This window comes from Nomascus leucogenys, chromosome 7b (genome assembly GCF_006542625.1).
Source record: "Nomascus leucogenys isolate Asia chromosome 7b, Asia_NLE_v1, whole genome shotgun sequence".
Taxonomy (NCBI): Eukaryota; Metazoa; Chordata; class Mammalia; order Primates; family Hylobatidae; genus Nomascus; species Nomascus leucogenys.
The window spans coordinates 106,313,438-106,339,154 of record NC_044387.1 but is presented as its reverse complement, the minus strand read 5'-3'; the positions used below and the strand labels follow the sequence as shown (position 1 = coordinate 106,339,154).

Below are 25,717 nucleotides of genomic sequence, written 5' to 3'. Positions count from 1 at the left end.
GAGTTTAAGTACCCCTGGGGGATTCCACTGGTTGCTTGGGGTGCGCCCTCTGTAAACGGAGAGTTTGAAGTAAAGTTACAAAGTCATTTATAGCATAGTCTCTGTGTTGAGGATATTTCCTGTCACAGCTGAAGTCTGAATTGGGCTTATATTCCCTGCCTCCAGACCCTATTTTCCTGCCTCAGTCTGAACTTGTCCTATGTAAATAGGGGCATCTCAAGAACCTCAGTCTGTTCCCAATCGGTCCCACTATCTCACTGTTCCTAAAAGCCAGCTATTCAGCCCATACTCCTTCTACTGTAAAAGCATCTTTATGGCTCCTCATTTCCACTAACTCACTTCCTTGGTCTGGTATTTGAGCTTCCCCACCTCATGCGTTGGCCCATCCAAAATCTGGGGCATCTACATCTAGGGCCTGAAAAGGAGGGGAAGAAAGTGCTGCTGAAATTCTGGCTGAAGCCATTGACTAGCAGGACTGGCATTTAGCTGAAGCTTTCAAAAAAATGAGTGCAGGGTGGGTTAAGTGGCTCACACCTGTAATCCCAGCACTTTGGGAGGCTGAGGTGGGAAGATCGCTTGAGGCCAGGAGTTCAAGACCAGCCTGGGCAATATAGTGAGAACTCATCTCTACTAAAAATCAAAAAAATTAGCCGGGTGTGGTGATGTACACCTGTAGTCCTGGCTACTGGGGAGGCTGAGGTGGGAGGATCACTTGAGTCCAGGAGGTCAAGGTTGCAGTGAGCCGAGATCATGCCATTGCACTCCAGCCTGAGCAACAGAGCAAGACGCTATCTCAAAAAAAAAAAAAAAAAAAAAAAATGGGTGCAAAAGTGGAGGAGAAGGCAATAAAACACAAACTGTGACATCTATGGTAGGCAAGGTATGAAAAGGAGAATTTCTTAGGAGGTGCAAGAACTAGAATAATTAAGTTTACCTAGAGTGTTCCCAAAAGTGTGCTGTGCAGAACATGCCTTCGTCAGGATGCTGATAACAGTTACCACTAGAAGGGTTCTCTAATCAAATTGGTTTGGCAACTGCCTCAATAATGAAGGTTAAATGGCTTTCTTTATAGCAGGCATCTCAGTTTTTCAATATGCCGGTATGCATTGAGTATTTCTGAGAGGAGAAGGTAGTATACCGTCTTTCCCACATCTCTTTGGTGGGGACCCCTTTCACGAGATGTTATCTTACAACACTAGTGAGGAACACCAGTCAATGCCTTCGATGCGTGAAGCCATAGCAGGAGAGAATTTGGAACCTGGATTGGGACAGGCCAGTGGAAAGCTTTGGATTCATTTTATTCCATCCTAGCAGCATGGATGAACCTGTGCTGGGAGTGCCTAGCCAGAGCCTGTGAGTTCGGCTGCAGGGGAAGAAGCTGGATTTCTGAAGAAATGACAGAAGCATTCAGGAAAGAAAGAAGCAGCACCTCAGCGTTATGCTGCCAAAGGCTCCGAGCTGAATGGTACCTGCGCCCACCAAGTAAAGGCTTCTCTTTTATCTCTCTCCTTCTGCGTGCTGAACCCCTCAGATCCTGGAGATGCTCAGAGCCCCAGGTAGCAGGTGAAAGAGCAGGGGGAGTGTGGAGCCAAAGGAAGTCAGCACCACCCCGCTCCCCCATGCGGGCGTCCAGCAGGCTGCAGCAGGCCTTGGACAGAGAAGAGGAGAACTCCAACTGGGAAAGGGTTTGTGCTTTCCTTATTACTACAGGACTGGAGTTTTGCACCATGATGCTGGACCATGCTTTGTGCTATCTAAGTGTGTCTGATAAGCCCTCTAATAAGCCAGAGGTTTCATCCACATGGCAGGATGAAAAAAAAGAGAGCTTTGAGAGAGAAGAAAGAACAACGGAGGTTTCTGATAGGACTTTACGAGTCCAGCTTGTCCAGCAGACCAGCTCCGCATGGCTCATAGGGTGGACAAACCTTGCTTTGCTGCCTGGCTCCCCTCTTTGGGAAATAGCATTGACTTGTTTTGTGGGGGCCATTCCTCCTGCCATTCTCTCCATGTGGTTCTAGTGGGTGCTGCCAACCCCGGCACCCTACTCCCATGGCCACAAACGCGGACATCTATCCCCAGCTAGACCACGCAGAGGCCTGTCCTGAGGTTTTGGAAACCACACTGGGAAAGAGGGCTAGTGCCTTGTGGATCAGAGATCCCGGGCGCCTGCATTTCCAGCCGTGCAAACCGGTGCCGCCATCATGCAGAGAGAAGCACACACCGCGTGGTGATGTCAGAGCCCCGTTCCAGCTCCCCTTCCCAGTTGGGGTGTCCCACAAACGTGCCTCCTTTTTGCCTAAACGACTTTGAGCTTCTGTCCCTTTCGACCAAGTACTCGCTCAGATAAAAAAAAGAGATCTCTGCAAGGAGCCAAGAAGATCTCCATGTGAAGGCAGCTGGAAAGGAAAACAAGGGAACAGGCCTTGACGCGCAGGAGCAGCCGGGCACTCACGGGGCGGGTGCGGGAGCAGCTTGGCACTCACGGGGCTGGTGCGGGAGCAGCTTGGCACTGACGGGGCGGGTGCAAGAGCAGCTTGGCACTGACGGGGCGGGTGCAAGAGCAGCTTGGCACTGACGGGGCGGGTGCAAGAGCAGCTTGGCACTCACAGGGAGGGTGCGGGAGCAGCTTGGCACTCACGGGGCGGGTGCGGGAGCAGCCGGGCACCCACGGGGCGGGTGCGGGAGCAGCTTGGCACTCACGGGGCGGGTGCGGGAGCAGCCGGGCACCCACGGGGCGGGTGTGCTCCTCTCCCGTGGGACACAGACACTCACCGCATACCAGCCTCCGCAAGACTGCTCTGTACTAGAAAGCGACATGAAGCACCACCACGTCATAATTTTGTCTGAGTCCAGACAAAAATAAGGTCACGGTGCCACCCTCAAAATACCATAAACACTCCTCTCTCAGCTCAGTGATTGCTATTTCTTTCTTTTTTTTTTTTGAGACGGATTTTCACTCTTGTTGCCCAGGCTGGAGTGCAATGGCGTGATCTCGGCTCACTGCAACCTCCGCCTCCCAGGTTCAAGCGATTATCCTGCCTCAGCCTCCCGAGTAGCTGGGATTACAAGCATGTGCCACCACACCAGGCTAATTTTTTATTTTTAGTAGAGACGGGGTTTTACTATGTTGGCCAGGCTGGTCTCCAACTCCTGACCTCAGTTTATCCTCCCACCTCGGCCTCCCAAAGTACTGGGATTACAGGCGTGAACCACCACGTCCGGCCAGTGATTGCTATTTCTTTTACAACTTTATCCCTGTTCTAGTCTCCTCTTCCTGAATTTACCCATCCTAAGCCCAAATCCTATATAATAGGATTTTTCAACCCCCTTCTTACTCAGATACCCCATGGTGTGTTACCTCCCTCACTGCAACGACGCCAACCGCAACTTCTTTAACTGCAGGTGTGTTCGTTGTCGTTGACTGGAGGACATTAACACTGTGAAAACATCCTTATTTGTTAAAAACACACACACACAAAAGATTGGCTTTTTATGAAGTCATTTATTTCTCAGAATTTTTGAGAGAGACCTTATTTTAAAAAAAAAAAAAAAGTTTGGAAGCTTTGGAAGCTTGTGTTAGTGCCCAAACCAACTGAGCTCTGTATATTTTAATTCTTGTTTTAATTTTAGAGCAGGGTCTTGAAACCACCTTTGCACAAATTATAGCAGAGAGAAAGCTATCACAGTGAAAGAGATCTGACCTAACCAACTCCATCTTGCTTCTGACCTCCAGGCTGCCCTTATTCATTCCTGGGCATAGGCCGAACTGACTTTAAACGAGGATGGTAGCCCTTTCCTAAAATAAACCCCCTTCTTGCCTGGGGACCAGACTGCCTTTGTAAAACTAACAAGTTAGCCACGAGATTAGAAGTTATGGCTCTGGAATCATGCAGCCAGAGGCCACAAGATCGCTAGCCTCCTCAATTGCTCCCGTGGGTAACATAGCATTATAAAACCTAAGATTGATGTTTGGAGTATTTTTCAGACCCTGCACTTGATGGATCAGCTGGCAGCACTCACATCCAGAAACGGGCTCACCTGGTCTTGTGGCTCCCATCCAAGAGCTACTCAGTCCAAAAGGACAGCTTCGACTCTGCATGATTTTATCTCTCATCCAACCAATCAGCATTCCCCATTCCCTGCCCCCGCCCCCATCAAATTGTCCTTTAAATTTTACAGTCAGCTCTATCTGGGCAGCAGGCAAGATACACCCATTTGGTGGTTATAGGGCCTCATTCTGTTTACCCAGGCTGGAGTGCAGTGGCATGATCATAGCTTACTGTCTCCTCAACTCCTGGCCTCAGGCAATTCTCCCAGCTTAGCTTCCCAAGTTGCTGCAACTGCAGGCTCACACTACCTCGTCAAACTAATTTTTAAATTTTTTGTAGAGACAGAGTCTTGCTGTGTTGCCCAGGCTGGTCTCAAACTTCTGGCCTCAAGCAATCCTCTCACCTTGGCCTCCCAAAATGCTGGAATTACAATGAGCCATTGCACCTGCCCTTTTAATTCTTAAGTACCTTAAAAGGCGCAGTGGATGTTGTAGTGAAACAGGTGTAACCACCAACAAGTATCTGTCTGCTGCCCAGACAGAGCTAATTTATCAAGACAGGGGATTTGCAATAGAAAAAAGTTTAATTCATACAGACCCAGCTGAACAGAAGACTGGCATTTTATTACTCAAATCAGTCTCCCCGAAAATTCCTTCCTTCCTTTCTTCCTTCCTTCCTTCGCTCCCTCCCTCCCTCCTTCCTTCCTTTCTTCCTTTTGTTTTTAGACAGTCTCGCTCTTGTTGCCCAGGCTGGAGTGCAGTGGTGCAATCTCGGCTCACTGCATCCTCTGCCTCCCAAGTTCAACCAATTCTCCTGCCTCAGCCTCCCGAGTAGCTGGGATTACAGGCATGCACCACCAAGCCTGGCTAATTTTGTATTTTTAGTAGAATGGGGTTTCTCCATGTTGGTGAGGCTGGTCTCTAACTCCCGACCTCAGGTGATCCACCTGCCTCCACCTCCCAAAGTGCTGGGATTACAGGCGTGAGCCACTGCACCGGCCCCCACTTGAATTTCTTTTGGCAAAACATTTTACTTAAGGTCACACTTCCTCCCTGGGGCTGCCTGTATCTGTGACTGGTTGATGTGAGGGCATGGAGAGGGGTCCAGCCCCTTTGCCTAGATTTGTGTCAATTCTCTAGGGTCATTCCAGCTCCAGAGCTCCCCATGGGGTTGGCTAAGAACTCAGTTGCAATTGTGAATTGCATCAGAGTTAATCATTCTCTCTCTTCCCAATCCAGCTTATTTCACTCACTTATAAATCAGAGCACCCCTGAAACTTCCTTCCTGCAAATCTCCATCCCAAAACCTGTTTCCTGGGGAACTGACCTAAGAGAAAAGGAAGCTAAAGAAGCCAACCCTGTCTGCGCAGAAGTCCTCAAATAAAACTGGAAGAGTTCCACCAATGAAAAGTCTGATGACTCTTGCCCAATGCACACAAAGAATAAAGAATGGTTTGTGAAAATAGCCACATGGCACAACTGTTTTCTCCCATAAACAGGACAACAGAGCAAGGCTACGGAGTTGCAAGAGCCAAGGGTGGCTGATATGTCACCTAGTGTCATTATTAACTAATGAATGATCGTCCTTTGTTATTTTAACACAGATGTATATGTTTATAGGGAAAAAAAGTGCTTAAAGCCCCTTTTGTTATGTGAGAGTCAGCCTGGCTTTGGACTGTGAAGTTATAGTCTGTGTTCCTCTGTTTAACTGGCTGACACCTAAATCTAAGGCACAGATCCCAGGAGGGAATTTCATCATGATGTCTGGGTTTGCCGGCTGAAACCCATAAAGTCACAATTTCAAAACATTGCATCTAAACATCTCTGCCATGCTCTCTGCAGCCTGGTTCCATCCTCTTCGGCACCCCACTATCTCCCAACACCAACTCCATGTCTCCCTCATGAACTTCTCTCTTGCTATTCATTCTGCCATCTTCTTCTCCACTCACTGAAACCTCACCCTCCTTGGAAGGGGCTGTGTCTCCTCCGTGGAGTCCTCCCTGCCCAGGGCCATCTTTGGAAATCCCTTTCCACCCAGCTTCTATTGCCCACACCTCTAAATCCCATCCTACTGTTCACCACAGTAGATAACACTGGGCTAGGCACCTGTAGCTGCTCAAAAAATACTATTTTTAATGGCTTTGTGAATATATAATTTACATATCATAAAATTCACCTGTTTTAAGTATCCAACTCAATGACTTTCAGTAAATTTACATAGTTGTACAATTATTACCATAACCCAATTTTAGAGCATTTTCGTCACCCAAAAAAGGTCTCTTCCACCTATTTGCAGCCACTCCCCATTCCTGTTCCTAGGCCCAGACAACCACTAATCTGCTTTGTGTCTCAATAGATTGCAAGAAATTCCTTCTAAGTTCTTGATTTGAAGCCCCTTTACAGTTTTCAGTGGTCACTATAACTTACCATTGAGTCTCCTTTACAACCTAAGATGTATATTTGAACAATTAGACATTGTTAACTAAGCGGCATTGAAAACTCCTCCCCTCCTCACTAACAAATTGATAGCATCTACCTCTGATTACAACCTAAAAGTTATCATTTTTAGGTACAACCTAAATACCAAGATTTATTTTAAACTCAGTGTCAATTCAGTTGGGTTTTATTTTGCAATGTGAAAAACAGGAAGAAGTTGGAGTGAACAGATAACATGATGGCACGCTGAGAGGATTCAAACAGGTCAAGTCACTTGGGCAAATCAAACAAGAGGTCAGACAAACATCCTTTTCCTCAAACCCCTTCTCTCAAACCCCAGGGACAAGGGTTCCTCCTGAGAACAATTACACAGGACAGCCTGCAGAAGTTCTGGATGTTACTTTCTACCTAGGTCTAGTTTTATTGGCATTCATTTAGGGGTCATTACCTGTGCATCTTAACCTCTTAAATATTAAGCAACTTAATGATGCATCGAATATGTCATTGATCTATCTGAGGCAGGAGAATAGGGTCTGGAGGCAGGGAAGCTAAAGGCTTCCTAGAACTAAATCAAACGGAGAAACCCCAACGTTCTACCACCAAGTAAATAACTTTGTAACTCTACCTCAGCTATGACAGCTATTCATTTGCATAGGGTGCACAACAAGTAAATAACTTTGTAACTTCACTTTAGCCTCTTCATTTACATAGGGCATACACCAAGTAACCAATGGAAACCTCTAGAGAGTATTTAAACCCCAGAAAATTCCGTAACCCGGCTTTTGAGCTGCGTGCTCAGGCTGCTCCCACCCTGCAGGGTGTGCTTTCGTTTTCAATAAATCTCTGCTTTTGTTGCCTCATTCTTTGTGCATTTTGTCCAATTCTTTGTTCAAAGCACCAAGAACCTGGACACTCTCCACCAGTAACATATCAATATATTAAATATAGATATTATATATTAAATAGCATTGATATATGACATATTAAGCAACTTGATATATTGACTAATTCACAATGATTTAAAATATCTTATGAATATTTGAGAATATTGATAACACACAAAGCATATAAGAAAAGCAGAAGCTGTGATTTTTACTTAAAATGCCAAAATAAAATGATTATCGCACAGTTAAAAAGCAAAACTAAAATGCTGAAAAGCAGTGTCTCAGCTGTCAGGGTGGCAAATAACATGAAAGTGACAATTAGTCCTCCACACATTCACAGTGTTGGCCGACTATAGACTCTTCAGAACCAGTGGTACAGTGGATATTTCTCATTCCAGGGTCATGGAACTCAGCCTTGGGAATACTGAACGATTTAAATCAAAGTTCCAAAATGTGACATCTCAGATACTCCCTGAATTCAGCAGACAAATGAACATTTCAGGTATAGAAATTAACTCAGCCTTATAATTTCAGGTTTCTCTTTAAATACTAGAACTATAAATATTTCAAAAAGCTATTCAGGTCTATTTCCAACAATCAAATTCTCTTTTATTGTAAAACTAAAAATTTTTTGTTGTATTGTAAAACAAAATAAAAAGGCAGGGCGCGGTGGCTCACACCTGTAATCCTAGCACTTTGGGAGGCCAAGGCGGGAGGATCACTTGAGGTCAGGAGTTCGAGACCAGGCTGGCCAACATGGTGAAACCCCATCTCTACTAAAAATACAAAAATTAGCCAGGCATGGTGGCACGTGCCTGTAATCCCAGCTACGCGGGTGGCTGAGGCAGGAGAATAGCTTGAACTCGGAGATGGAGGTTGCGGTGGGCCGAGATTGGACCACTGCACTCCAGCCCGGGTGGCAGAGCCGGACTCCATCTCAAAAACAAACAAACAAATAAAAAACAAACAAACAAAAAACCAAAAATAAAAATAGTCTTTCTAGATAAGGACTACCTTATATGTAGCATATTATTTTATGGTAAAATAATACATTCCTTTGAATATATTATACAGCGATCATCATCACTAGTTATATAGGAATATCTAAGATGCATTTATGATCATAATTTTCAAGATCAGGAGTCAAGGAATCCCAGTGGAACCAAGTGATTTCGCCAGCGCCATCTCCTGAGTCTGTGACCATGGGAGGAAAGTTCTGTTTCCACAAAGCCAGTTCCTCATTAACCTTCAGAAAGCAAGCCTGCCTACAATACTTTTAGTAAGAGAATTGTTTCTACCTGCCCACAGCAGAAACTCATATCTCAGGAAAATACAAGTCAATATTCATTCAAATAATCATCTCATTAACTAATAAAAATGAATTGCAAATGCTTTCTGCCCTTGGATATGCATATTAAAAAATATTTAACATTTAACAAAATCAACAGTGAGACAAGTACTTACTAAAATACAAAGTTTTTCCATTGAAAAAATACTGTAGTTAAACTTGTTAAAAATACGGGTATATATTTTACTCTTTTACAAAGGAAATAGCATTATACCAATTGAAACAATTATCTTTCATTCTAAGCGCATCCAAAAAACAAAAAGATCATCGCAAAGCCTCATATAACTCTAACTTTTCTTAAAATGAGGAATGTTTGAATGTCATAGGCTCAGTGGCCGATTGTATATTTATCAGTAGACAAGTTCTTATGTGCTTATATGTTTATTTTGGGTAAAATTAAGTCAATTGTCAAAAATAGGCCTGAAATAACGAGATACATTTTCCTAGAAGAGATATAATTGTGATAGAATATAACCATTTACAAATATGAATAAACAAATTATAACACCTTTATGGAACATTTAAATTTGCCATAGAACTTTTTAAATTGAGAAAGTTTCTCCTTTGCTAATTGAATATTTAAATAAATTTAATGTACTGAGTTTTTGGATCCAAGTGCTACTTGCAATTTATGACGAAAGGCACCTATCCGTTCTTTCTGAACTGGCCAGTTCAAGATGCAGCGAGATTTAAACATTCCTCTTCGCAAACAGAGTGCGTGGTTCAGTTTATAATCTGGAATCTCCTCAAGGAAAACCAATATAATGGAATCCAGATTTTGTTCAATAGCTTGTTGAACTGCATGATGTACCTTGAATCTAAGTAAAGAAATGTATTGAAGAATTAATATATGGTTTTTAACAGCCAGAAGCAATACTATTTAAAAATACTCTGTAGAGTTTAAACTGTTATGGAAACTCAGGGTTTTTTTTTTCTTAATTTTATTTTAAAAATTCTTTGAGTTGTGAGTAATATTGGTAATATTTAAAAGTTTAATTGAAGCTCACCTGAGGCCAGGAGTTCAAGATCAGCCTGGCCAACATGGTGAAACCCCATCTCTAATAAAAATACAAAAATTAGCCAGGCTTGGTGGCGTGTGCCTGTAATCCCAGCTACTGGAGAGGCTGAGATAGGAGAATTACTTGAACCCGGGAGGTGGAGGCTGCAGTGAGCTGAGATCACACCACTGCGCTCCAGCCTGGGCAACAGAGCAGGACTCCATCTCAAAAAAAAAAAAAAAAGTTTAATTGAAAAGCAAGTACACACTTAAAATTTCACAATGTTTACCTACCTTTTGCATAATGGGTCTTTTAATAAATGGTGTGTTATAATAAAAATAATTTTTCTGCTTCTTTTGATGCTGTTAACAATTGCTTCCAGTTCAAAAACACCTGCCTCAAAGTCCCTTTCCTCCAGACAAAATTTGAGAGATTGGTCTTCCTTTTCCATTGAAGAGAAGTATTCCCAGACCCAATCCGTATCTTTATAGGCATGAATTATATATGCTGCATATTCAAACTGTTCTGTCTGTCTGTCTATTTCTTTGAAACCAAGAACTCGATGTACTGAAACATTCCAATAAAAAGATATCCTCCAGCCCTCAAAGTGGATGAGAAGTACAATAAAGATAAAAATCAACAGGATACTGGTATTGATCATGAAAAAGAGTTCAAAGGGGGCACTGTCTTTGCAAGATGATGTATCAAAAAGTCTCACTGGGAACCCATGATAGTGAGGTGGAGTGTTGCAAAGGTAGTGGCTTGACAGCTCAGGGATGTTGGTATGGGTCTCGTTAATCCAATTAACAAACCAGGCAATACTTTCACACGTGCAATCAAAGGGATTAAAGCGCAGATCTAAGTCAGTCAGCTTCCTGAAAGCTGGCCCGAACACCCTCTTCTCAACCGATGTTATGAGATTCTTCTGAAGGTTCAATGACTTTAGAGACACCTGATTGTTAAACACAGATGCTGGAAGTGTGTTTAAATTATTCAATCCTAAATCGATGATCTTTAGTTCAAATAAATCCTTGAAGACCTCAACTGGGATCTCATCAAAGCCATTAGACTCCAAGTTAAGGATGTGGAGGTGAGACAGACCCTTTAGGAAATAAACGGGACCACCAGGGTTTGCGTGTTTCCAGAGCCGTGCTAAGTTGTTATGCTGCAAATCCAGAATTTCTAGTTTCTCAAGACCCTCCAACATGTCATCATTTATGTTGGCTATGTTGTTGTTGCTTAGATCCAGAATGGTCAAGTTACGAAGGGGCTGGAATGGTGAAGGAGAGCTATCCACATTTTTAAGGGCCACCCTTCGGAGCATCAGTCGTTGAAGGCTTGGGACCAAGGCAAAGGAGTTCCTAGTCAGCTGCAGGTACTTGTTGTAGGAAAGATAGATTTCGAAAATATTTCCTAGCCCTCTCCATTCCTGGCCTGTGAGTTCTTGCCCAATTTCATTAAGGCCCAGGTCAAGTACTTCTAGGCGGCCCAACCAAGAGAAAGCCTCACTCTCTATTTTTGAGATTTTATTCTTGGTTAGGTTGAGTATGTGTAAGGGAGAATGAGCAAGTGATACAAATGTTTCATTTGTCAAAGTTCGCAAACTTGTAAAGGAGTTGGATAGACTTAAGTATTTCAGGTTTATCAATCCTGTGAACATATTGCTTTTTATGCCTGGAATATCATTATCTTCCATGTTAAGGTGCTCCAAACATTTTAGCCACTGAAAAGAAAAGTCATCAATCTTGGGGAGCGAAGCAAGGGAAATACTTTGTTTAGTAAAAGACCGTTTCAAATTCAGGTACCGCACATTGGAAAGCCCGTGCAAAGAGTGAGAGAACAAACGCTGTATATTATTATACTCCAGGAAGAAATATTCTAGATGCGGAAGCCAAGCAAAGGAATCGTTAGCAACCACATTTAAGTTGTTGTGGGAAAGATCAAGCATAGTGAGATTTGTCCACTTTAGTCCCAAGAAAGTTGTATTGCTGGTGGTGGACAGTTGGCTGTTACTCAGAGACAGATTCCGAATGCTTGTGTTTGCTAATTCCAAACATAGCTTCTCTGTGAGGCTGGGACCCAGCTGGACATTGTTCAGAAAGAGGCCAAATAATCTTCCAATTGCGTGAAAACACCCTGGAGAAAACTAAAGGTAGGAAAAAAAGGGGTTAACAGTCAAAAGAGCACAGACTCTGTAAGGCTGTTGAAAGGCTTTTTTTTTTGAGACGGAGTCTCGCTCTGTCGCCCACGCTGGAGTACAGTGGTGCAATCTCAGCTCACTGCAAACTCCACCTCCCGAGTTCAAGCAATTCTCCTGCCTCAGCCTCCCTAGTAGCTGGGATTACAGGCACGCGCCCCCACGTCCGGCTAAGTTTTGTATTTTTAGTAGAGTCGGGGTTTCACGGTGTAGGCCAGGCTGGTCTTGAACTCCTGACCTCATGATCCGCCCGCCTCAGCCTCCCAAAGTGCTGGGATTATAGGCGTGAGCCACTGCGCCCGGCCGGATGCAGTTCTTTACCCATCTCCGCTCACCCTTCACCACATCCTGTGGGCAGAGCATTTCTCTGCCTTCCTCTAACGCACGGGTCCTTCCTTACTCAGTTCCTGTAGCACCCACCTCTTACTCCAGCCTCTGACCTCCCCTGGCCACTGGCCAACTTCTGCTCAGCATTCACAGCCTCAGCTTAGATGCCACCTTTTCAGGGAGCCTTCTCTGACCTTCCAGTCCAGGATCAATCTCCTGGTACTTTTTCTTTATCACCATGAGAACAATTGCAATGAATAAACTGCTCGTGAAGTCACTCCTGGGGCAGTTCCTGGTTCTGTCTTGGTGCCGCTGTTCTCAGTGAGCCTCATGGAAGGAAGGAGTGGATGGCTTTTATGATGAGGCGGTGACGGCACACTTTCCTTTCTGGAGCTCTGAGCTCTAGCTCTTCCTCTCGTCTTTCCACCCAGATTTTCTACTGACTTTATTTTACTATCGTGTTTTTCCAGCTCCCTTCTGCTCCGTCCCACACCCTTACCAGAGCCTTGGCTGTTCTGGGACAAGAGAACAGCAGGTGGGAGAGGAGGAATCCAGAGAGGATGGAGGCCAGTTCCTGCAGTCAAAACCGCCAGGGGAGTAAAGGGCTCTGATTTCTTTTTTTCTTTTTCTTTTTTTTTGAGACAGTTTCGCTCTGTTCCCCAGGGTGGAGTACAGTGGTGCAATCTCAGCTCCCTGCAACCCTCACCTCCCGGGTTCAAGCGATTCTCTTGCCTCAGCCTCCCTAGTAGCTGGGATTACAGGCACGTGCCCCCACGTCCGGCTAAGTTTTGTATTTTTAGTAGAGTCGGGGTTTCACGGTGTAGGCCAGGCTGGTCTCGAACTCCTGACTTCATGATCCACCCCCACCTCGGCCTCCCAAAGTGCTGGGATTACAGGCGTGAGCCACCGCACCCAGCCTAGAGGGGGCTCTGATTTTTAATGTGTCACTCGGGAGACAGTAGGGCTAATGGAAAAAAAGAAGTGTAGAAGAAAGGGTGCTTTATCATAAACAAATGAGTTAAAATGCAAAGCAGAAAATTATGAAATTAAGTATGATAAATCTACATGATAGCACTATTTTACAGGCATTAAAATTAAGCTTTGGAATGCTTCTTAATTGTATGGGAGATGATCATGATATGCTATTAAATCTAAAGAGCAGCAGACATCATGATCTTCGGAGGGTGATATAGCACAGCTGTTAGGAGCAGGGCCTCCGGTCCAAGTGAGCCAGAAACCCAGCTCTGTCCCAGGTGGATCCTGTGGGGCCTGAGATACGTCACATAAACTTTCTTCATCTCAGTTTTCTTTTGTGAAAATGACAATTAAGAATAAATCGATTTCGCCAGCACGGTGGCTCATGCTGGTAATCCCAGTACTTTGGGAGGCCAAGGCAGGCGGATCACCTGAGGTCAGGAGTTTCAGACAGCCTGGCCAACACGGTGAAATCCTGTCTCTACTAAAAATACAAAAATTAGCCAGGCGTGGTGGCGGGCACCTGTAATCCCAGCTACTCGGGAGGCTGAAACAGGAGAATCACTTGAACCCGGGAGTCGGAGGCTGCAGTGAGTCCAGATTGCGCCACTGCACTCCAGCCTGGGCAACAAAGAGTGAAACTCAGTCTCAAAAAATAACAACATAACATAACATAACATAACATAACATAACATAACATAACATAACATAACATAAAAAAAAAAATAAAATAAAATATTGATTAAAATTACTATATACATAAAATATTTTTCAAAATTTATCACAGCACTTGACACACAGTTAAGTGCCTTAAGGATTTAGAAAAACAGTATGAATTTCAGTACAGTAAGAATTTAAGCTATTGTTTTTCCTTATAATTATTTGGAGAAAAGCCAGGGATAAATATACCCAAATGCTAACAGTGGTTGTTTCTGACTGTGGACATTTGAGTGATTTTTTAAAATCACCCCTTATTATTATTTTCTCATTTATTCATATATTTAGTAAGATTACTACAATAAATGTCTTAATCATAGAAAAATGCTGTTTAAAAAATAAAATGAAGAGCTTGCACAAAACATCTTAATATCTCAGGATAAATTTGTACACCACTTGTTTTTACGTCTGAAAAGAATAGAGTTGTAATTAAGGAATTCTGGTAGTCTTATAGCCTGGAACAAAATGGGTGTAAAATACAGACAAACCTGTATATGAAAATGCGGAGTCCTATTTAGGGAAAAGTAGTCAGTTGGCGGGACCGAGAGACAGCAAAAGAGCAGGTAAGTTATTAGTCTGTCTTTCTGCATGATCCGGGACACGTAGCCCTCCTGTGCAAATAACTGACAATCTTCCTGTGCCCAGCTATCACCAGGCCCCTGTGAGTTAGCCCACTGCCACCTGGGCGCTGTCAGCGCAGCACAAAGCCCTCTTCAGCACGCAGCATAAACACGATCCTGTAAAATCCCCAGCAAGCCTTTGTTTCTTTGCAGTCAGCTTCTCTTGCTGTTGTGCCCGTTGCCGTCTCGCAATGTAGTTTCCTACTTTCTCTAATAAATGTGCCTTTCTCCACCTACAACTGTCTTGGTAAATTCTTTTACCCCTGTGCCACCGGTCCAGATAGTTGTTGCTCTCCCGTGACAGAAAATGATGAGCTTGAAGATCATGATTCCAAAAAGAGACAGTCCTGTCAGTTATTTAAGCTGACTTCATTATAGGAAGGTTTTTATAACAACATGGTGCTGTTGATCATTTCCTGAGCACTGCCTATGCCAGACAGGGTCCTAAATTCTTTACCACACGGTCCTATGAAGCAGAGTCATTATCACGCCCATTTGAAAGCTGGGAGGCTGGAGAGGGAGAACTTGAATAACTTGCCTGGTAACATGATTGTTAAAAGACAAAGCCCAGAGACCAAGCCAGCTAACCCAGCTGTGAACCTGGGGCTCTGACCATCGTACTCTTTTATTAATAACTTTGTCAGAGAGTTTGGGTGATAGAGAGCACTATTTATTTCCACTTTACAAGTGAGGAAGCAGACTCAGCGATGTTAAGGATGTTTGCAAGGTCGCGGCACAGGGGTTCCACCCAGTGCAGCAGGACTGCAGAGTCCCATCTCCCGACCTCTCCTGGGGCTGCCTGAGCTCTCATGAGAATGACAAATGCCCCCAAGCAGTAGGTGTGAAGGATTGCCGGAACACAGGCAAAGGCTAGAGAGCCTTAGATTCCTGTGTATGGGACACAGATAGGGACCATCCACCTTAAAGGCAGAACGCAAAATAATTTTACCTTCCTTCTTACCTCTTTAATTTGATTCGATGACAACTCCAATTTTTTTAAAGATGAATTGGCAAAGATACCCAGTTCTTCACTTTTTAGCACTTGAATTTTGTTGTTTGATAATAGAAGCTCTTGGAGATTTTCCAGCTGAACCTGGGTTCCTAATTTTGTAGATGACAAGCCATTATGAGACAGATCTAATGTGATTAAATTCTGAAGGGAAAAAACAATATGCATATGTTAGTGTCTTGCTGTCAAAAACAGTTCTTTTAAATGTAAGTACCTCTTAAAAATATTTCAACAGCAAAATCAACACCTCTCTATTATTCTGTAGAATACTAACAGTAAGCATAATAAAACATCTTTGTTCTGATTAATCTTTGTCATATTACAATCTTTGTGATGGTTACCCTTGCAACCATCGTAGGAAGGATTTTATTTCTTCAAGAATCATTTTATTTCTCTTGCCAAAATAAAAAAGATTTAAGCTTATTTAGGATATAAGGAACATTGCTAATTTATGAACTTATTTATCATAACCATTTACTTATGATGCAAGGAATTTTCACGTGGCTGATCAAACACACAGTGTCATGCTTTAACCTTGAAAATTGGTATCAGAAAAAAGAACAGAATGCTTTCTTAAAAAGCTGAGAATTTTGCCATCTATGAAATTTTAAATAGATTTTTATACTGAGAAAGTCATATTATATAAATTTTGGATCATGACTAGTACAGAATATTAATTTTGTTTGCTTTATCAGTACTGTGGGATGTTTTATCACCCTTTGCTACTTTTGAATATGTACGCTTCAAATTCAGGCAAAAGGTAAGGGAAAGCGATACCAGTTAAGGCAAAATCTAATGTAATCGCTATTAACGAGAAGCAGGTAATTTAAGTCTTTACAAAAATAACATTTTGCAATGATTTCTCTAGCCAGATTTTGAGGCCTTTGTATTCAAAGATATTTCATCCACATTAGACTCTAAGAAGATCCAAGAAAAGATTTAAAATAGCTAGGGAGCAAATCACTTTATGTTTCACAGCATATTTACATCTGTACATTATTCTTGGCATCAGAGGAAGAGCAATGCTCAATTTTTTATAAGGCCATAAAATGAAGTAACTTGAAAATCACTTTGGTTAAAGAAAAGCACTTAATTTAATAATTGCCTCAGATTTAGAAACAATAGCGTGCGTTGTTTTTTTTTTTTTTTCTGGTGCTCTAAAGCATTGTAGGGTGAATATGGTTAACTGATTTATTGCATATTTTTTAAAAGCCAGAAGAGGGTATTTTGAATGTTCACAACACAAATGAGAAACATTTGAGATGATGGATATGATAATTACCCTGATTTAATCATTACACATTGTATACACATACTGAAAGATCATTCTGTATCTCATAAATATGTGCAATTATGAAATGTTAACTAAAAAGAAAAGAAAAAAACTAAAATTCAAGCAAAGTGTTGAAAAGAAAAAGGTACTAGCCATTGAAAAAGTGACACTGCTATTGAAAAAGTCATTGAAATAGCCACTGAGGAGATTTCTTAAACCAGGAGTAGGTAATTTTTAGTTGAACAATTCACTTGATCATTGTATCAATTTGTTAATTTTATTTAAGTCAGAATTTGGACTCAAGACGTTTGTCATGACTTCACATGCTAAATCAGCAGCATTGAAAGTTTAGTTTCCATGTTCTTATGGGATATTCTGATTCTTCTCTGTTCATCACTTCTACCTCTTGCATCTAAGTTCTATTTCTAATGGGAAAAAGCGAGAGAGGCCAACATTGAAAATTAAGGATGAAACTGATTTAAGAGTATATTTTCTCTTTTGAAAGTATTTTCTATTATAATGGCAATATTTGTGGCAAATTGGATTAGATCAAATTTCTTCCTCTTTCTTACCTTGATATTTAGATAGTAAGCCTAAGGCTGGATAAGTGACTTAAAAACATTAGTAACAATAGACATTTTCATCTTACCTTCTGCTTTACAAAGGGATTATTTTTAATTTTCTGGATTGAGTTGGACATGAGATGGAGTTCAGTCAAATTCGTGCAGAAGGCAAAGGTTTTATCAGAAAGTTGAGATAGCTCATTGTGCTGGAGGTTCAAAACTTTTAACATGGGAAGTTTTTGGCACAATTCTGGCTCCAGTTTTGAGATGGTGTTAAATCCCACATCCAAGATAGTTAGTTGGCTATATCTTGTAAAGTTGGCAGCCGGCAATCTTCTGAGTTGATTGTGGGTAAGATTCAACACTGTTATGTTTGTGGGCAGCTCATCGGGTACCTGAGTCAACTTCAGGTGGCTGCAGTCAGCAACTTCATGGCTAACGGTGCACTTGGTGGTGGAGGATGCACACAGCATCCCAAAGGGCAAAAGGCCCCCCCAAAAGTAGATACAAGGCAAAGTCTGTCTCATGATTCTGCTGTAGAAAAGGAACATTAAAAAGTATGAGCAACATTAATAGCAGATGGCTTTCAAATGCACTGGTATATTCCTTGTAAAATATGCCACCAAAATATGACTGTGTATGACGTTATTACTCATACTTTTGTGCCATACAAGCACATATTATACAAGTAATACGTCCAATGGAAAAATTTCAAACAGCACAGAAAGGTAAAAAATAAAACCTCCAAACTTCCTTCCCATCCTTCACCTCAATGCCAGTTGCAGCTGCAATGTCTCTCTTTTGATAGGTTCTATCTGTAATTCTCGTGATTACCTGCATAAACTTAATATTCTTGACCTTCTATTTCTTCATTTACTCATTTCACTATAAAGATAAGGAATTTAATTACATTTTCCTCTCATTCTCTTCACAAATTTTCTTTAGTTAATTTTGTTTGTTTTTGTTTTATTTTGTTTTGTTTTGTTTTTGAGATGGAGTCTGGCTCTGTCGCCCAGGCTGGAGTGCAATGGTGCGATCTCGGCTCACTGCAACCTCCACCTCCTGGGTTCAAGCGATTCTCCTGCCTCAGCCTCCCGAGTAGCTGGGATTACAGGTGCCCGCCACCACACCTGGCTAATTTTTGTATTTTTAGTAGAAACGAGGTTTCACCATGTTGGCCAGGATGGTCTCGATCTCTTGACTTCGTGATCTGCCCGCTTCAGCCTCCCAAAGTGCTGGTGTTAACAGGTGTGAGCCACCGCGCCCAGCCAGTTAATTTTTATTTTATTTTAAATAAATAAATACATTGTTCTCCACATTTCTTCCATTCTTACATTTCCTAAAACTGTCAGCTATAACATTGCTTGACATGGTCAAGATTTGAAATGTTAGCATTTTATCCTGAAACTATGATTACATATGAGGTCCTTGGCCTACATTAATTCAGAAAATCTAAAGTCAGTAAATATTATTTACAATGTTAAAAATTATTTGTATTTATTTATTTACTTTTAGAGACAGGGTCTCACTCTGTTGCCCAGGCTGGAGTACAGTGGTACTATCATGGCTCACTGCAGCTTCCAGCTCCTGAGCTCAAGGGCTCCTTCCACCTCAGCCTCCCAAGTATGTGGGACTACAGGCATGGACCACACCCGGCTAATTTTTTATTATGTTTTAAATTTTACAGAGGGGTAAGGTCTCGCTATGTTGCCCAGGCTGGTCTCAAACTTTTGACATCAAGTGATCCTCCAGCCTTGGCCTCCTAAAATGCTGGGATTACAGGCATGAGCCAATGTGCCCGGCCTCAATCACAATTTTACAATCATATAAATATTCACTGCAGATCATAATGGAACTGAAAAATTCTTATCACCTACTAATGTAGCCGTCATAATATCATAGTGCAATGCATTCCTCACATGTTTATAGTGATGCTGGTGTAAAGAAACCTACTGCACTACTAGTTATATAAAATATAGCACACACATTCACAGTACATAATAGTTGATGATAATAAATGAATATGTTGCTGATTTATGTATTTACTATACTATACTTTTTATAATTTTAGAGTGTACTCCTTCTACTTGTTTTTTTTAAGTTAACTGTAAAACAGCCTCAGGCAGGTCCTTCAAGAGGGATTCCAGAAGAAGGCACTGTTGTCATAGGAGACGACAGGTCCGTGCATATTGTGGCCCCTCAAGACCTTCCAGGGGGACACGATGTGGTGGAAGGCAGTGACATTGCTGACCCTGACTCGGAGCAGCCTAGGCTAATGTGTGTGTTTGTGTCTTCGTTTTTAACAAAAACGTCTAAAAAGTTAAAAAAAAAAAAAGAAGAAAATTAAAAATAGAAAAAAGCTTATAAAATAAGAATATAAAGAAAGAAAATATTTTTGTATAGGTGTACAATGTGTTTGTTTTAAACCAAGCATTATTACACGAGTCAAAAAGTTTTGAAAAATTAAAACATTTATAAAGTAAAACAGTTATAGTAAGTTAATTATCATTGAAGAAAGTAAGATTTTTAAATAGGTTTAGATAACCTAAGTGTGCAGTGTTCATGGAGTCTGCAGTGGTGCACAGTCACGTCCGAGGCCTTCACATCCACTTCCCTTCTCTCTCACAGACTCACCCAGAGCCACTTCCAGTCCTGCAAGCTCCGTTCGTGGTAAGTGCCCTATGGAAGTGCCATTTGTAACCTTTTGTACCACATTTTCACTTACCTTTTCTATGTTTAGATACACAAGTACTTCCCATTCTGTTACAACTGCCTCCAGTATTCAGTGCAGTCACATGCAGGCTGTCTGGTTTTGCAGGCTGGGCGCCACAGGCTGTACTACCTAGTTTTGTGTAAGCACTCCCTATGATGTTCCCACAAGGATGAAGTCCCCTCACAGTGCATTTCTCAGAACATATCCCCATGACTAAGCGACACATGACTGTGTCCTATTTCTTTGGGGTAAATAACTAGGATTGGAATGCCTGGGCCATTTGGTGAGGCCATTTGGTTTTACAAGAAACTGCCAGATCTTTTGGGAAAGTATTGCACCACCAACTTTCCTGACAACATTTGGTACCTATTTTTATTATTATTTTTAATCATTCTGGTGAATATATAGTGATAGCTAATTAGGGTTTTAATTTGCATTTCCCTGCCGACTAATAATATTTAACAATTTTCAGGTGCTTATTGGTCATTTATCTTCCCTTATATGTTCAAATATTTTGGTCATCTATTAGATTGTTACCTTTTTATTATTGTGTTGCAGGAATTTTTTACGTATCTGAGTATCAGTCCTTTGTCAGATTCCTATTTTGTAAATATTTATTCCCAGTGTGTGAGTTGCCTATTTATTTTCTTACTGATGTCTTCTTAATTACGATGAAGCCTACTTTATCGTCTTCTATTTTTATTGTTTCTGTGTCTTCTCTAAGAAACTTTGCCTACTCCCATTACTTAGATACTCTCCTCTAAAAAGCTTTATGGTGTTAGCTTCTATGTGAAGGTATGGATCTCTCCTAAATTAATTGTTGTGTATGCATGAAGTAGGAGTCACAGTTTTTTGTGTGTATATCCAGTCAGTCAGACCTTTTTTTTTTTTTCTTGAGATGGAGTCTCACTCTGTCACCCAGGCTGGAGTGCAGTGGTGCAATCTGGGCTCACTGCAACCTACGCCTCCTGGGTTCAAGTGATTCTCCTGCCTCAGGCTCCTGAGTAGCTGGGACTACAGGCACGTGCCACCATGCCCAGCTAATTTTTGTATTTTTAGTAGAGACGGGGTTTCACCATGTTGGCCCGGCTGGTCTTGAACTCCTGATCTCAGGTAATCCACACGCCTAGGCCTCCCAGGGTGCTGGGATTATAGGCGTGAGCCACCGTGCCTGGCCCAGTCAGGCCATTTTTTAAAGAGACTTCTTTCCCCCACTGGATTGTTCTGTGCCTTCCTTAGAAACCAAGCAAATGTTTTAAGTGAGGGTCTATTTCTGGGCTGTCCACTCTCTTCCACTGAAATATTTGTTAGTTCTTAGGCCAATACCACATTGTTCGGATTACTTTAGCTTTATAACAAGTCTTGAAGTTCAAAGAGCGAAGCCTCTCATCTTGCTCTTCTTCTAGATTGCTTTTTCCGTGCTATGGTTGATGGAAATTATCCAATATTGTGTATTGTTTATTATTAATTACTGCTTCTCACTAGAATGTGAAGCTATAATAGTGGAGGGCGTAGTTCTTATTCCATACGGTGTTGTCTGTGCCTAGAACAACCCCTGGAACATTGTTGGCTCTGAAGAAATAAATATATGTTGAATAAATAGCTGATGTTGTTTCGCTCTGTGTCTCCACCCAAATCTCATGTTGAATTGTAAGCCCCAGTGTTGCAGGTGGGGGCTGGTGGGAGGTGACTGGCTCATGGGGCGGAGATCTCACAGATGGTTTAGCGCCACCCTCTAGGTGCTGTTATCCTGATAGTGAGTGAGTGAATTCTTATGAGATTCGATTGTTTAAAAGTGTGTGGCGGCTGGGCACAGTGGCTCACGCCTGTAACCCCAGCACTTGGGAGGCCAAGGCGGGCAGATCACCTGAGATCAGGAGTTTGAAACCAGCCTGGCCAACATGGTATAACCCTGTCTCTACAAAATACAAAAATTAGCTGGGTGTGGTGGTGGGCGCCTGTAATCCCAGCTACTGGGAAGGCTGAGGCAGGAGAATTGCTTGAACTAGGGAGGCAGAGTTTGCAGCGAGCCGAGATCCCACCACATGCACTCCAGCCTGGATGACAGAGCGAAACTCCGCCCCCGCTGCCCCCAAAATAAAGAAAGAAAGAAAGAAAAGTGTGTGGCACTTTCCCCTTCTCTCTTCTTCCTGCTCTGGCCATGTGAAGGTGCCAGCTCCGGCTTTGCCTTCTGTGATGGGCGAAAGCTCCTTGAGGCTTCCCCAGAAGCAGAGGCTGCTATGCTGCCTGTACAGCTTACAGAACCATCAGCCAATTAAACCTCCTTCTTTATAAATGACCAGTCTCAGGTATTTCTGTAGAGCGATGTGAGAATGCACTCATACAACAGTTCTCCATGGGCATTTAATCAGCTCAGGGAAGCCACTCTTAACTCCATACATCGTCACTTTATTTTGGTGGGATGTGTACCCAATGGGATACTCTGTGGTGTGATCAACAACCAAATTTCCCATATTTAAAAAAATCAAATACACCCACAAAGTATGGAGATGAAGCAATGGTAACGGTATCTAAATAAGATATTCCACAAGATCTAAAAGTCATGACACGAAAATTATTCCAGATAAGTTTCAGGTAATAAAATCACCTTAGGTGACTAATCCTAGGAAAACAGAACTAATGTGAGTATTTAGAATTGTTCTAATATACTTAAAAATAGTGATTTTACTACTATTCTAATTTAGTTCTCAGAAACAGAAAAAAAAACTGGCTTCCATAAACTAATATTCCCGTCTCATGGCCTTTACAACACTGGCACTAATCATTGTAAAGCTGTGCACATCCTTTATATCCACAGGCCATGAGGAATGCCACAGCCAGGCCAGCAAGGATGCATGTTGCTGACTTGCCCAGGCCCATGAAGAATGCAGGGCTGGCAATGATACCTCTCAAATGCCAGGGACCAGCTCCCCACCTGCCCCCTCTCTGATAGTCTCCCAAACCTCTCTTCCAGTTCCTTCAGAACTTCCTACCTCTACTTACCAACTCATAGGTAAAGTCCCTAGGATACATTCTCCTTGCGTAGGCGAGAGGTACCCCTCTGGTAGGGCTCCAGCTAGAGGTCAGAATTGCTGAGAAGGATTAATCCATTACAAAGCATATCCCTGAATGACTGAAGGACTTTCCCCATCTGAAGACATTTCATCAGTGGGCAAAACTCACCAAATGCTAGGCAGGAGGAGTGAAAGAGGAACAAATTTCAGAATTGCAACCACGCACACAAAAATCCTAAAACCTTCATTTCCAAAGAAAAGAGATCCTGATTAATAAAAAACTTTTCATCAGTAACATGAACCACTGGAAAACAATAGAGATAAGCTTTCCAAACATTTAGAGAAAATTATTTTGAATTTAAAATTTCACATCCAGGCAAAGCATAGTGGCTCATCCCCATAATCCCAGCACTTTAGAAGGTGTAGGCGGAAGGATACTTGAGACCAGGAGTTCAAGACCAGCCTGGGCAACATAGTGAGGCCCCATATCTACAAAAAAAATTTTAGAAATTAGCCAAGTGTGGTGGCACAAGCCTGTAGTTCCAGCTACTCAGGAGGCTGAGGCAGGAGGATGGCTTGAGCCCAGGAGGTTAAGGCTGCAATGAATCATGATCACACCATTGCACTCCAGCCTGGGCAACAGAGCAAGACCTTATCTCTAAAAAACGAGAAAATTACCTTTGGCCAGGCCAAGAAAATTACTTGTGGCTCATGCCTGTAATCCCATCACTTTAGGAAACTGAGGCTGGAGGATCCCTTGAGCCCAGGAGTTTGGGACCAGCCTGGGCAACACGGGGAAACCTCATCTCTACCAAAAATTTTTTAAAAATTAGCTGGGCATGGTGGTTCACACCCGTGGTCCCAGCTACTCAGGACACTGAGGTGTGAGAATTGCTTGAGCCAGGGAGGTCAAGGCTGCAGTAAGCCACGATCATGCCACTGTACTTCAGCCTGGGCAACACAGCGAGACCTTGTCTCTAAATCAATAAGTGAAATAAAATAAAATAAAATAAGATAAAATTTCACATCTACCTGAATAACTAAATAAAAAGCTACAAGTATTTGGAGATATGCAAAAATTCAGTAAGTTTATAGCCATACGATCTGTACGAAAAGGTTATTCTAGGACATGCTTCAGTAAAACAAGCAAAAATGCAGTTAAAGGATGAAATGAGAGTGAAGAAAAAGTTGCTGTTGAATGAGATCTAGCAGAAATAAAGAAAATGAAAAAAAATTAAAAACAAACTCACTCGGCCTTAGAATTTTGGAAATATTTTGTGAGGGCACATGGAATTCACATTCTTTTTCCAAGTGAGAGACAATGTTGCCTGATGGTTAGGACATGGGGTCTGGAGCCAGACTACCTGGAATTAACCACTATTCATAGTTTGATTTGTAAACTTTGCAATCTTTGTAGTAGGTTAATACACAGGCACGCCCATATGCAGACACACACACCAGCACATAATCATCTGTAAACCTGGGAGTCAACTTGCTGAAGCCAACTCCATTTTTACCCGAGTACCCCACAATTGCTGATACCAGTTTCTGATCTTCCCATACACATGAACATCTTTCCACGTCTCCACTTCTTCCATTATCCTTCATTAGGTGAAAGAAAGCCATTTACTTACTCCTAGGCACACCTGAATGTTCTCTCCTATCCAAGACATTGTCACACAATGCCAGCTTCTCTCTCCCCTCCAGCCAATGAAACTAACGAAAGGGGATATGCTCTTTTAACCCCTTGGAGTTTTGTTTCTTTAAGGTAAAGATGTGATTTGTTAAAAAGGCTGTTGCGAGATGATTTCCAGAGCTTCCCTAGTGTGTTTTTCCAGGTACAGAATGCTACAGAGAAAAAAAATTAAATACTGCATAAATATATTATCACATTAACTAGAGATTGGTGCTATTACTTGTGTTCTGAGTTATACCCTTTTCCCATGCCCATATCATATCCCTTTTCTTCCACTTTCCTTCCTGAATAATTCTGACTAGATTTCAAGCACCAGATCAAAGAAAGACCACAGAAGGCTAAAACCACATACATTCTACTAGCAAACTCTACTCAGCAAGAGAGACCCTGCCCAGTAAGAACGTGAAATGAACACCTTCACTTACTTGGATGACTGCTGGACATTCCTTCTTTCTTTAGTCCAAATCCAGACATTTCATCAGGGAAGTGTGCGGCAAATAGACGGCACTCTCGAAAGTGAAAGTAAAGCTTGAAAAAATGCTTTTATGTTTGGTGCATTCCAAGAAGGGCAAAGGGAGAAAACAAAAGCAATCTCCGACAACCTCAGAGAGGCGTTTCAAACCGCCTCTGAAAAACATCTTGTTTTTATTTTATTTTAACCTTTTTTAAGCTGAGATCCTTGGATTTCATTGAAAGGGTCACAGATTTAGCAACAGCTAAAGTTGAAAGTGGGGACCTCACCATTTGATGTGGGCGGGTCTGGACCTCTGCAAGTTAATGAATAACAGCGAATCCCTCAATTTTCTGCTAGACTCATGCAAAGCTGTCAGAATTAAGTAGTGTATGGTCACAGGGACAGAAAAAAAAAATCCCTAATCAAAGCTGAAGTACTTTCACTT

The 25,717-nt window shown here is 42.1% G+C and overlaps 1 protein-coding gene across 1 annotated transcript; it reads right to left on the bottom strand.

Moving 5' to 3' along the window:
• Positions 1-9,081: 9,081 nt before the first annotated feature.
• TLR3 (toll like receptor 3) lies at positions 9,082-25,405 on the bottom strand. Its single transcript, XM_003271498.4, has 5 exons — positions 25,244-25,405; positions 17,482-17,929; positions 15,512-15,703; positions 10,008-11,860; positions 9,082-9,534 (listed from the first exon to the last, which is right to left on the bottom strand). Exons 2-5 carry the CDS (start codon positions 17,920-17,922, stop codon positions 9,306-9,308), a joined length of 2,715 nt encoding a protein of 904 aa, XP_003271546.1. The 5' UTR covers positions 17,923-17,929; positions 25,244-25,405; the 3' UTR covers positions 9,082-9,305.
• Positions 25,406-25,717: the final 312 nt, after the last annotated feature.